The 13,850-nt window shown below is 36.4% G+C and overlaps 1 protein-coding gene across 1 annotated transcript in view; it reads right to left on the bottom strand.

Annotated features, from left to right (window-relative positions):
• The window catches only part of LOC141455277 (uncharacterized), a 48,414-nt gene extending 35,535 nt beyond the window's left edge, over window positions 1-12,879 (bottom strand). The window contains exon 1 of the mRNA XM_074130193.1: window positions 12,646-12,879. Coding sequence (XP_073986294.1) covers window positions 12,646-12,660 — 15 coding nt within the window. The 5' untranslated portion in view covers window positions 12,661-12,879. The remainder of the gene's footprint in view (window positions 1-12,645) is intronic.
• Window positions 12,880-13,850: the final 971 nt, after the last annotated feature.

Here is a 13,850-nt window from a genome sequence, read left to right as displayed (position 1 = left end):
AGTTGAAACAAAATTAGAATCTTCAATTCGTATTACAGAAGATACGAGAGCACAAATTACGTACAGTTAATAACAAATAAATTATTCAACAATAATTATTCATTTCTCTACTGTAATTTACTGTAGTCCCTTTAATTGAGAACTTGTAGTAAAATACTTTATTTGTCCTAAAAATATGCATATCTTATCCATTTTATGGCCCAAATATATAACATTGTGGGAAGAACACCTAGATTAAGAATGTAATTGAAGAATACTATAATATTATTTAATATAAAGCCAGATTAATTATTACGTATTTTTAATGCTTGACTGCTACATAAAGTAATCAATTTAATCGAAGAGTGAACTTAAACCGACGATTTTTATTTAAAATCTAAAAATAAACAAAATCATTGAAGTACGAGGGTCGTTTGAAAAGTCCGTGCAAAGTCAGAGAGATAGCACCACTGGCGCGTATCGAGGTTATGTTTAGTTAGTAGCATCTCTTGGAAGAACACACACCAAGTTTCAGCCAGATCGGTCTATTTCTTTGTGTTTGGCATTCGTTTGAATCGAGGAAGTCGAGTGATTTACAAAAAATGGACGAAAAAGAATTTCGTGTGTTGATTAAACACTACTTTATGAAAGGCAAAACGCCTCAGGAGACTAAAGAGAAGCTTGATAAACATTATGGTGACTTTGCACCTTCGATTAGAACAGTTTATAAGTGGTTTCAAAATTTTCGGAGTGGCCATGGGCACAAGTGACGCTGAACGTTCTGGACGCCCTATTGAGGTTACTACTCCAGAAATCATTGATAAAATCCATGATATGGTGAAGGATGACAGAAGAGTGAAGGTGCGTTAGATTGCTAGTGCTGTGGGCATCTCGAATGAACGGGTACATAATATTTTGCATCAACATTTGGACATGACAAAGCTATCCGCAAGATGGGTGCCGCGATTGCTCACGCTTGACCAAAAACGAAATCGTGTGAGGTGTTGCAAGGACAGTTTGCAGCTGTTCCAGAAGAATCCGCAGGACTTTATGCGTCGTTTCGTCACTGTGGATGAAACATGGATACATCACTACACTCCTGAGACCAAAGAACAATCTAAACAATGGGTTACCAAGGGGGAATCTGCGCCAAAAAAGGCGAAGACCGTTCCTTCGGCCAGAAAGATTATGGCGACTGTCTTTTGGGATTCGCAAGGAATAATCCTCATCGACTATCTGGAAAAGGGTAAAACTATTACAGGTGCATATTATTCATCGTTATTGGACCGTTTGAAAACCGAGCTGCAAGAAAAACGCCCTGGATTGGCCCACAAAAAAGTCCTTTTCCATCACGACAACGCACCAGGTCACACCTCAGCAGTTGTGGTCGCAAAATTAATGGAAATAGGGTTCCAACTCGATTCACATCCCCCCTATTCTCCAGACTTGGCTCCCTCGGACTACTATTTGTTCCCCAATATGAAGAAATGGCTGGCGGGAAAAAGATTTTATTCAAACGAGGAGGTGATTGCAGAAACGAATGGCTATTTTTCAGACTTGGACAAATCCTATTATTCGGAAGGGATCAACAAACTAGAGCAGCGTTGGACGAAGTGTATAAGCCTAAAAGGAGACTATGTTGAAAAATAAAAAAGGTTTACCCCAAAAAATTAAGTAGTTTTTATTTTTGCACGCACTTTTCAAACGACCCTCGTATGTTGGTGTATTTTTTTTTAACAAGTTTTTGAAATCTGTAGCCTTATAATTACCTTTTATTTAAAAAAACGTTTTTGTTTTTATGCTGTGATTAACAGTTTGATTATTGCATATATAGATTAATAGATATTGCAGTCAATGTAAAGTTAAATGGTGTGCTACTTGAACAAATATTTTGTACATGAAAATGACCAGCATAAGGATCTGTGATATCTTATTAATTCTATAAAATATTAATGACATGTTCATGCAGTAAAATTACTTAAATGATATCAATAAAGTATTAATGAAATGTTAGGTACTTGCTGATTTGTGTACCTTTTGGCGTTGAATCAACCCGTACACTTAACTTTTTAAAACTGTAAGTTTTTGTTAAGGAGATTTAATAATAGCATCTCTGTTTTGGTAGATGAGTAACACACATTCAAGTTAACTAACGTAAGCAAAATGAAACTTACTCTGATTAATTTCCAAAATAAACCAAAAAGTAATTAATTTTTTCCCCCTATTTTAGGGGAAAACCGCCCTCTTCGCCTACCTCTACAATCCCGCCTGAATAGATGCTTTTTCATTTTTTTTTTCTTTTTTAAATATCACACCTTGATTATATCACATCCTTTTTTCACAGAACACGTTGGCGTCATTACATAGTTCTGTGATGAGTTGGAAGATGTGAGACATTGAAAATTATATTTTAAACTAAATAGATATGAAAATAATATACTACAAGGTTAAATCATGATTTTTTTATTTTTTTTAAAATAGAAAAATTTGGAGCGAACACTTACACGATTCTCCTACTGCTATTTCTAGCATTCTAACTCACAAATATTCCACAAACATGGCATATTTCAGCCAACAAACTTACTTATCAACTTATCAACATTATAGTTTGTAAAATTATATTAAATTTTCTCTCCGTAATCTGGAACCGCGCTTTGAGCATTCCCACAAAGCACAAAATCTACACTTCCCTCGTAGAAAAAGCCTAATACTGTATGGATCCGATGCGTGGACATTGACAACTAAAGAGCGCAGCAATACCCTTAATTCGATAGAAATGGGAGATGTTTAAGGAAAACAATCTTCGGTTTGATAAGAGCCCAAATATGGTTGTAAGGGAAGCCGTCGGTATAGATAAAACCATACTGGATAGGGTGGACGAAAGAAGGCTGTTGTGGTTTGGACATGTCCTTCGCATGAGCGATACGCGCCTCCCCAAAAAAAGGTCTCTCTGCTGGCAACCTGCTGGTAGACAAAGAAGAGGAAGGCCTATGAATAGTTGGCTCGCGCAGATAAAGGAACTAATGATAGCGCAAGGTCTATGCGAAAGCGATGCTCAGGATGGATGGATGCTTGGCGCAAGGAACCCTGGTCAGGGAAAATACCTTGGAAGAAGAAGAACATTTTTTCATAAATATAATTAACATTAAGGAAGCCAAACCCCCAAAATCGCTTTCCGAGATGTTTTTGAAATATTTACGAGGGGGTACCCAAAAAAAACCGAAATTATTTTTTAAAAGCTATTTATTTACAAATTTTTTACAGAACAACCTTATCCCCTTCAAAATACTCTCCATTACAACTAATACATTTGTCCCACCGGTGCTTCCACTGTTCGAAAAATTTTTTGTAGTCATCTTTAGAAATGGCTGACAGCTCCTTCTTCGTTTTTTTCTTGACCTCTTCAATGTTGTCAAATCGGTGACCTTTCATGCCCTTTTTCATGCGTGGAAATAAGAAAAAGTCGCACGGAGCCAGGTCAGGCGAGTAAGGTGCGTGGGGCAGCGGAACCATGCCATTTTTAGCCAAAAACTGTGTAACAGAGATGGCTGTGTGTGCAGGTGCATTGTCGTGGTGGAAGAACCAGTCTCCTGTTTGCCACAAATCGGGTCTTTTTTGGCGAACACTATTGCGCAATCTTTTCAAAACTTCCAAATACAAGGTTTGATTGACGGTCTGACCTGGGGGGACAAACTCTGAATGGACTACGCCTTTGGCATCAAAAAAGCAAATCAGCATTGTTTTGATGTTTGACTTGACTTGACGACATTTTTTTGGTCGGGGTGAAGATGACGTCTTCCATTGGCTCGACTGTTGCTTTGTTTCTGGGTCATAACCATAGCACCATGACTCATCACCAGTAATGACCTTTGACAGAAAGTCTGGATCAGTTTCAAGCTGTTGTTTCAAAGCACGACATGTTTCAACTCGATGTTCTTTTTGATTGTCAGTCAGAACTCGAGGAACAAACTTGGCAGCAACCCTTTTCATCCCCAAATCTTCCGTTAAAATTCGCTGAACCGAGCTCCAAGATAACCCACTACTCTCTGACAGTTGATCAATTGTCTGTCGACGGTCTGTGAACACCAGCTCTCGAATTTTTTCAACATTTTCGTCGATTCGGGCAGTTGATGGACGTCCAGAACGAGGTTTGTCATCAATCGACATGTCGCCATTTTTAAACCGAGTAAACCACTCGTATACGAAGTTTTAAAAAAAGTCCATAAGCCATTTTCCGGAAAGAGAAAAATCAATCCATTGAGTAGAAATAATTTAGGAATTTTCCCAAATCTGATGTAAGCAATGTATTTAACCACTCTTTACAAAGGGAATCTACTTTCTCAGAAGTATATTAATAGAATTTTCCGTTGCACTATGGTAGCCAAGCGATGGTCAGAGGCGAGGCCCGCAAAGTATAAGATGTATTCTGGGTTAGTAGGTTCGATTCCGCGGTGACTAGGTCCTTGGATTTTATTTAATGGTTAATAAGAGAAATTTACAGTAAATTATGTTTGCTAATCGCCTCCGCCTAAGACACCTAATGTGGTAGTTGGATGTAAAGACCGCCTTAAAAAGCATTTGAACATTTGTTTCAGATATAATAAGTTGTATATTTTTATTTTGCCATCTAATTCATTGACTGGCACATACGGCCAGTTGTTTTTTCTCTCCCAATTTGAGAATTTGGTACAGGCAAAACTGAACAATAGGCAAATATTGCATTTTAAGAAGATTTCTAACAATGATTCTCCAAAAAGTGCGCTTAATTGCATTTTCTTAAAACAAACTAAACATTTTTTGCCATTTACTGCACAAATCGATGGCTAAACCATTGGAGTCGTCTCTCCCAAATAGTACCGACTTCTGGACATTCATAATCTCCCGGATCTTATCATTCGTTACATTTTCTCTTCGGGATATTCTCGCAGAACTGCTCCTGAAGTCCATTTCGGTAGCTACCACATTTTTTTTCTTGGATCTTGCGACCCAACTGACCATGTATCGCACCTCGTACAGCATTATACTCTGTACTAGGACATCATAAAACATTCTTTTGGTGCTGTTAAGAATATTTTTGGCCCATAATACTGGATTCAGAATAATATAGAAGGTGTCCATTTAAAACGCACCAATCGCTAATAACGTTTTAGGAAAGAAGAATTTCGAAAAAACCCACGAAGTAAGCTATATGTTTTTTTTTGGTCTAGTTTTCAAATTTTCTTCCCCCGATGCTGTATCTTCATTTTTGGCGGAGTTACGGGCAAAAAACTGATTGGGGTTTCATAAGGACCACTGGTTTTGACCATGATTATGAAAACCGTGTAAAAAACTGTGAAAAATGACGTTAACCCCGTTTCGATATCCCTAATATTTGTCGAGATATTTAAGATCAAAGTTACAATTTTATCTATTCGTGAACGATTTTCGATATTAATTTTCCTCCACAAATACACGTTTTGCGAGGATTATTTTTGTTCTTTGCGTCACAAATAACATTTTTCGCAGTCAGAGGACCTCGCAAAACGTGTATTTGTGGAGGAAAATTAATATTGAAAACCGATCACGAATAGATAAAATTGTAACTTTGATCTTAAATATCTCAATTAGGGATATCGAAACAGGGTTAACATCATTTTTCACAGATGTTTTTATGTAGTTTTCATAATCATGGTCAAAACCAGTGGTCTTTATGAAACCCCAATCGGGTTTTTAGCCGTAACTCCGCCAAAAATGAAGATACAGCATCGGGGGTGGAAAATTTGAAAACTAGACCAAAAAAAAAAAAATATAGTTTACTTCGTGGGTTTTTTCGAAATTCCGCTTTCCTAAAAAGTTATTAGCGATTGGTGCGTTTTAAATAGATCACCCTGTACATTTGGTGGATCATTTTAAATACCTTGGGTCGGTACTAGAACTGAATGGTTCCTCAAAAAAAAAAAGATGCTGAGGGCCGGAAGCCTATTGCTTAAATATACCATACATAAAAGTTTAAATATTTGTTTGGGCTAAAATTTGAGAAGTTTAACAAAAAGATAGAATATATCGCAAATTTTTCTCTATATTTCGAAAATGTTTTAGAATAAATAATTTAATTAAATATGAAAATATTCTGGTTATTTATGCCCTACAACTAACACCTGGACTACTGAGCAATGTAAATTCATAAATTGTTCTCAGAATAATGAGAGAACTGTTGTAACATATTCATTACCAATGTTAAATGCATTTTAAGTGAGTGCAACTTCAATTGTTTCACTTGTTTTTCACTTTTTCAGTTGGACTAAAAGATGAAGAAATTTAGAGTCAAGTTAATTCAATTCAAAGAACCTTTTTAAATTTTGCTTTTAGACAAAGTAAATCTCTTAAAACCGAAATGAAAGTAAAAATTAACGACAGGAACAACACTGAAAGTCAATTAAACAACCTAAACAGGAAATCAAGAATACATCCGAAACCGGTGATTATTCTAAGTCTTGCAATGTCTAGCTTTAAGCCATTTAAGATCGATTAGTCTCCTAAAATGTTATTTCTTCTTCCATAATTGTTTTGTTAAGATACATTTATCATGTGCTTAAAGTAAACATCAAGTACTTTTCATACGCCGAGTCTTTGAGGAACTTTAAATAACATTCTATTTAATTGTTAATTCGGTTCGCCATTATTATCGTATATCTATTCAATTAATTAAAAGATCAATAAAAACAGACATAGACCAAATGCCACAGCTTCCTTAATAAGCTTTGCTTCATGTAAAACTTTGATCAAATTTGTTAACACTGTTGCAGCCATATTTTAGCATACAGAATAGTAAGATTCTAGATTACTGTGCTTTTGGAGGTCGAAGGATGTTGAAAAATATTTATTGCTCGGGGTCTGTAAATAGATACGAGGTGTGGCTATTAAATAACGAGACTGATGCTACTACAGAAGAACTATGCATGCGCCAAATCCTAAAGACCGACAGCTGTGCAGCGTAAAGCCTTCTCTTTCGAGTGCAGCGTCTCACGTGTTTGTAGAGAAATCTGTCTGCCCCGGAACCGTCGTTTGTGTAAGAGGTGTTAGTTTTGTTTTGCCGTAAACATGTAGTAGAGCAACGAATTGTCGTGAAATTTCACATTGAAATTGAAACTTATCTTTTATTAAAAGAAGTTTATGGCGATGAATGTTTATCACGTGCGCAAGTTTTTTGAGTGGTTCAAGCGTTTCCAAGATGGCCGAGAAGACGTAGGAGATGATGACCGCCCAGGTCGCCCTTCCACGTCCAAAACGGATGAAAATATCGATTCTAATTAATCAACATTACTACCGTGAGGTGCTTGCTTAACTCCGTGAAAGAGTAAGGAAAAAAACGACCCGATTTGTGGAAGAACAAATCATGGGTTCTCCCATCAAGACAACGCGCCAGCTCACACTACATTGTCTGTCAAAACGTTTCTAGCCAAGTACAACATCCCAGTTTTAGGCCATCCGCCTTATTCGCCTGACCTGGCCCCCCCATGTGACTTTTATCTGTTCCCCCAAAGTCAAATCTGCATTAAAAGGAACACGATTTCAATCCGTTGAAGCTGTGAAAGAAAAAGCGGTACGCGTCATGCAGGAGCTGACAGAAAAAGACTTCCAGCACTGTTTCGAACAATGGTAAATTCGCATGGAGCGTTGTAACGATAGAGGAGGGGTGTATATTGAAGGTGATAATAACCAGATATGTATAAATTTAAAATAAAATGTTTTATAGCAATAGTCTCGTTATTTAAAAGCCACACCTCGTGTTTGGATTCAGAAACAAAAGCATATGGTTTTGAATTTTTACAGAAATAAACATAGCGTGTGTGGTTTTTTCAGAAAGTCTGATCTAAAATAATTCAACTGTAGTTACTGGCAATCGAAGCCTTTGTTTTCAGTGCACGGACAGATTTCTGCTGAATTGTTTATACGAACAGTAAGCTATAAAAGAGGATTTTAGGTAGAGAAAATTTAAGGGCATGCAGCTGGATTCGAACCTAGGATCTCAGCGTCAGTATTCATTCAGCATTCTTTTAGTTTTAACTAGTATTTTTATATTTCTAACAGATTGATCTTTTCCAAAACGTGTAGTATTTATTGTAATTATGTATTTGTTATATTAACTATCAAATTTCGAAAGAACTGAAACTGTACTTTAGGTACAGCAAAAAGTTGACCAGACAACAGTGTTATTAATAATATTAACAATATTTCCTTTTACTAGATAGGATAGAGAAAATTATTTAGTGATGCACGAGTCCGTTAATTATGGTGGGCAACGGTCGCTAATCGGTCAGCGCGCGATAAGAAAGGGAAAATAAGTCGGCCAGGAAATAGAATGAGGTAATATTTCTTTAAATGGCAACTAATTTGAATATTATTTGAACTAAATAACGAAGCCATTAAGCTTTTCACTGTACCTTTATATAACGAGTACAACTGACCGTTAAATCAATATGTAAGAAGTACTCGGCAAGTATTAAACGTTCTTAAAGAGTAACCTTTTTTGTAATTGAACTAAGTGATTCAATATTACTTTTACATTCTAGTCCAGGTGTTCCATATAATCTTATTCTTACTTAATTATTCAAATAATAGTATCGCTGTTGGCCCTTTTATGTCTCTGAAGACTGTGAACAGTTTTACTTACAAAACTGAAAAAATAGTCAACAAAAAATGCATAATCATATTTCCTATAGCCAGGGCCGGATTTAGATGAAAAGTGACCCTAGGCTATTCCCACTTATGAGGCCCTTTCGCCTCCCTTTTTTAAGTTTGTAAATTACATGAGAGATAATATAATATGTACATCACTACTGTGAGATGTATATCAATATGTTAAAAGTTAATATAACATAATATGTTATGTTTTTTAGAATAGTGTAATTTTAATTTTGCTAACAATTTGAATGTGTATTTAAAAGTTATAGCCGAATAGAATGAATGGAAGAAATGATTAGAGAAGGATTACGTGATTTTAATTTTCGGTTAAGCTATAAGGATAGCAGGAATATAGAGTACTGATCCATCCATTAGCTGTAGTTTATGTTAATAGTTGTATATAGTAGAGGGATGAATGGGTGAAGCGAATGTATTTATAAGTAAGAATGGAGAGTGAGTGATATTCTAGTGATAAGCACCTAGGCGATGCTGGCTGTATGGCGAAGGCCAATGCCTAAAAAAAACAATTTGACTGTAGGCTCCTCTTGATCTTGAGACCCTAGGCTAGTTAGCCTATAGGAAAATCCGGCCCTGCCTATAGCTGCATCCAGGCAGAATATGGTGTCTGGAAAATACACTTTACCTAATTGTTTAATTTTGTTTGTTTACAAAATTTTCTATGAACTTCCTGAACAGTATACCCATTAAACAATATCAACCGCATTTTGCCAACTGAGAAGAAGCAGTGTTGTGAGGCATTCCTCTAATATATCTTGTTTGTTACAATGTACGACTCTATCCCCTGGTATGCTCTTATTGAGTATTAAATATATTGCATACTTGAAGAATATAGATTGATCAAATGGGCGACTTTACTGATGTATTTTGTATTTTCTTTACTAATAGATGTTTTTTATTTTTTGTAAGGAGGGGCGTTGAACCTAACAATATTTTGGTCAAAATTATCCAATTCACAAGTGTTACTTTATCGCTCTTTTCATGCAAATCTTTCTGAAAACACTACAAACATATAAACACTATAAAACCCTATACCTCATAATTAAAAACACTATAAACTATAACTATAAAACACGAAATTAAGAAACTAAATAAAATTAATAATAAATAAAAACTATAAACAACAATAAAACTACATAGGGGCGAATTAGCTATGCGGTTAGCATATTAGAATCCCACACGGAGGTCCCGGGTTCGAATCCAGCTGCTAACCCTTAGATTTCCTCTTCCTAGGAGCTTCTTACAGCTCACTGTCCGGTAATGAACAGTGTTGTCTGTAACAAGAGAACACTGTCCGGAGACCGGCAATGCACTGAAAAAAGCTCCGGGCGCTAATAAACTCAGAAATTGATGCGCCTTAAATAATAAAAAAAGTAATACTATAAATAATAAATAAAATAAAGAAACTAAATGAAACAATGGATGAAAAAATAATTGCCATTTCAGTCGTGTGATAGTGTATTTCCTGAAGAGGAGTATTCAGTTTAGTTGCCGCAGTGTTCATTTGAACTTGATACTATTTAATCATATAAAAAGCCTAACACTTTTGTTGGTAACTTTTCACTGGGCTAAATCATTTTTAGAGGATTTCTGGCGAGAACTGGGGGAGCCACTTTTACTTCAACATTAGGCTTGATTATAGTGTAATGTCTTCAATATCCCAAATCAACGACCATAGTAACAATGAAAGTGTAGACAGATAGTGGCTAGGAGGCAGCATGTTCTTTAATTGTGTAGAAGAGAATTAGCAGGTTACAATTCACACATTAAGGAATAGAGATGTCAACAAATCGTGTTCGTCTCTAGGACCGTAAAAGAACTCAAGCGTAAATCCTATCTTGAGTCATCAGGAGCCTTACCAGTATGACACTGTCTTTTCTCCCTTGAAACTTCTTTTCTTCTTTGGCAACAAACCGGGTTAGATAGTTCAAAGAAGAACTGTCTTTGTTTGGAGCAATTATATACATACGAGGGTCGTTTGAAAAGTCCGTGCAAAGTCAGAGAGATAGCACCACTGGCACGTATCGAGGTTATGTTTAGTTAGTAGCATCTCTTGGAAAAACACACACCAAGTTTCAGCCAGATAGGTCTATTTCTTTGTGTTTGGCATTCGTTTGAATCGAGGAAGTCGAGTGATTTTCAAAAAATGGACGAAAAAGAATTTCGTGTGTTCATTAAACAATACTTTATGAAAGGCAAAACGCCTCAGGAGACTAAAGAGAAGCTTGATAAACATTATGGTGACTCTGCACCTTCGATTAGAACAGTAAAATTGATAAAATCCATGATATGGTGATGGATGACAGAAGAGTGAAGGTGCGTGAGATTGCTAGTGCTGTGGGCATCTCGAATGAACGGGTACATAATATTTTGCATCAACATTTGGACATGACAAAGCTATCCGCAAGATGGGTGCCGCGATTGCTCACGCTTGACCAAAAACAAAATCGTGTGAAGTGTTGCAAGGACGGTTTGCAGCTGTTCCAGAAGAATCCGCAGGACTTTAAGCGTCGTTTCGTCACTGTGGATGAAACATGGATACATCACTACACTCCTGAGACCAAAGAACAATCTAAACAATGGGTTACCAAGGGGGAATCTGCGCCAAAAAAGGCGAAGACCGTTCCTTCGGCCGGAAAGATTATGGCGACTGTCTTTTGGGATTCGCAAGGAATAATCCTCATCGGCTATCTGGAAAAGGGTAAAACTATTACAGGTGCATATTATTCATCGTTATTGAACCATTTGAAAACCGAGCTGCAAGAAAAACGCCCACGATTGGCCCACAAAAAAGTCCTTTTCCATCACGACAACGCACCAGCTCACACCTCAGCAGTTGTGGTCGCAAAATTAATGGAAATAGGGTTCCAACTCGTTTCACACCCACCCTATTCTCCAGACTTGGCTCCCTCGAACTACTATTTGTTCCCCAATATGAAGAAATGGCTGGCGGGAAAAAGATTTTATTCAAACGAGGAGGTGATTGCAGAAACGAATGGCTATTTTTCTGACTTGGACAAATCCTATTATTCGGAAGGGATCAACAAACTAGAGCAGCGTTGGACGAAGCGTATAAGCCTAAAAGGAGACTATGTTGAAAAATAAAAAAGGTTTACCCCAAAAAATTAAGTATCTTTTATTTTTGCACGGACTTTTCAAACGACCCTCGCAGATGGGTGAGTAAAACCTTTTTGAACGGAAATACACTACGAGGATTTCTTAAATGGGTGTCCAACCCCCGTTGGCATCAACGCTACTAATTTAGAAGCAGAGATAAAACTAGTTATAAGATAAGATGTCCTCAAAACCCCAAGGTAGTGCTCCACGAAGATTCCAAGTGCTGCTATAATGGCACTAGAGAATAATGGTCTTCGTGACCAAACAGCATATCAGAAGAAGGCGAGGTTCGTACAATCACATGCTATTCGTTCAGGATTAGGAGATAGTGGGTAGCCCTCCCGATGGAACAGCCAGTTTTTCCTGTGCCGTTTAGTAGCGCCAAAGTTTAAAAATCAAGAGCAATTTTTGCTGGCCAAGGTCAGGTACAAGGTATAGGTTCAGTTCTCTGCTATTCAGTTTCCTGCTATCATTAAGACGGGGCTTGCTTATGGCTAATTTTGGTCCTAAGTTATCTGACATGCCATATCTCCAGAGATTGGTTGTAATTAATGATAAAAATATGTCCTCTCTGGGAACAGGGTAATTTTAAAGGCGCCCATGAATTGCAAGAAGTAGGGTGTTGAAGACTTCTTCCTAATTTGAAGTTACTAAAAGATATTTGCTAGAAAGTTGCTTAATTTAAGGCACGAAAATAATAACATCCGGCTTAAGATTTAAAAAACAATTGATTATGAAGGCACTAAATATTTAGTTAACAGTTCATATTCCAGAGAATTCTTTTTTTTTTGCACATATTTCAAAACAAAATTAAGAAGCCAATACAGAAAGCCGGGCGCCCGAGTAAATAATAAAGTAAAACTTTACCTGAAATAATTGCATATTCTTGTATAAATTATTGTTTTTTGCAGTTCTAATAATAATACGCGGCTGCACATATAGAAAAAAAAAAAAAACAATTAACTTAAGTCACCATTTGCGCATTTAACACTCGTACCACTAACAAACATCACGAGTGCCAGCACAAAACTGTTTGGAAGAAGTAATTTGTGCGAGTTGACTTGGCCAGCCAAGAGCTCTGTTACTCCCACCACGGGCTACAGATCTCTGAGCTCCTGGCCATTTGATTGCCAGCAATCCTAGCCCACATTGCCCTTCACTTGCGCCCATTCAGTACGTACTCTTTCTTACTTTTTTTTTTTCTTCAAATACCTTTGTTCCTTGATTGTTCCGTTACACATAATACATTTAGCCTTCATGAAAAATAATCATAATGAAATAAACTTATTTACACTAGATTTATTGAGCTTATAAACAAAAAAAAACAAAAGTCTGGCCTGAATTATACATTTTCTGTTACTGCGATAATTATAATTCGTACTTAACACTGCATTGCCAATGCTCGAACTTAGTCAGTTATTTCCAATGTGAAGTCATATTAACTCCATAATTTATTTTTATATGAATATATATGTTTCGTGACCGTAAATTGTTAAACTTAGGATGGAAGATTTGCGAGGAATCGGTCAAATAAAACAACTCGTCTCTTTACCAACGTTTCGATAAATATATTGTCCTCTTCAGGGCCTGGATATTACAAATACAAAACAATTTGCAGAGTCAGTAAGAAAGAAAAAACAGGACTTCTCCAGTTCTGGCTCTTAGTTTTCTGTAACTCAACCAACCCGCATAGCCACGTAAGTTTCAATAATTATAAAGAATTAATTGTATTTTACTGTTTATTTTTGTATTACTGATTTTTACTGTTTTTTCTATGTTACTGACTCTGTAAATTGTTTTGTATTTGTAATATCCAGGCCCTGAAGAGGACAATATATTTGTCGAAACGTTGGCAAAAAGACGAGTTGGTTTTTTATTTGACCGATTCCTCGCAAATCTTCCATCCTAAATTTATTTTCATCTTTTTTTTATATTGATTTCAATTTTAATAATAAAATTTGCATTAAAGGATGAGAAAGAATAGGAATTAAGAACGAAAAAACAAATTTTGTCCACAAATCGGCTTTAAAACATTTCACGCAGAAGGAATTAACTTCAACTTAGGATCGCAG

The sequence above is a fragment of the Rhodnius prolixus genome, unplaced genomic scaffold, assembly GCF_049639745.1.
Source record: "Rhodnius prolixus isolate KJV_2025 unplaced genomic scaffold, Rpr scaffold_45, whole genome shotgun sequence".
NCBI classification, from domain to species: domain Eukaryota; kingdom Metazoa; phylum Arthropoda; class Insecta; order Hemiptera; family Reduviidae; genus Rhodnius; species Rhodnius prolixus.
The sequence above is the reverse complement of the archived record's forward strand: the minus strand, read 5'-3'. Positions and strand labels throughout refer to the sequence as shown.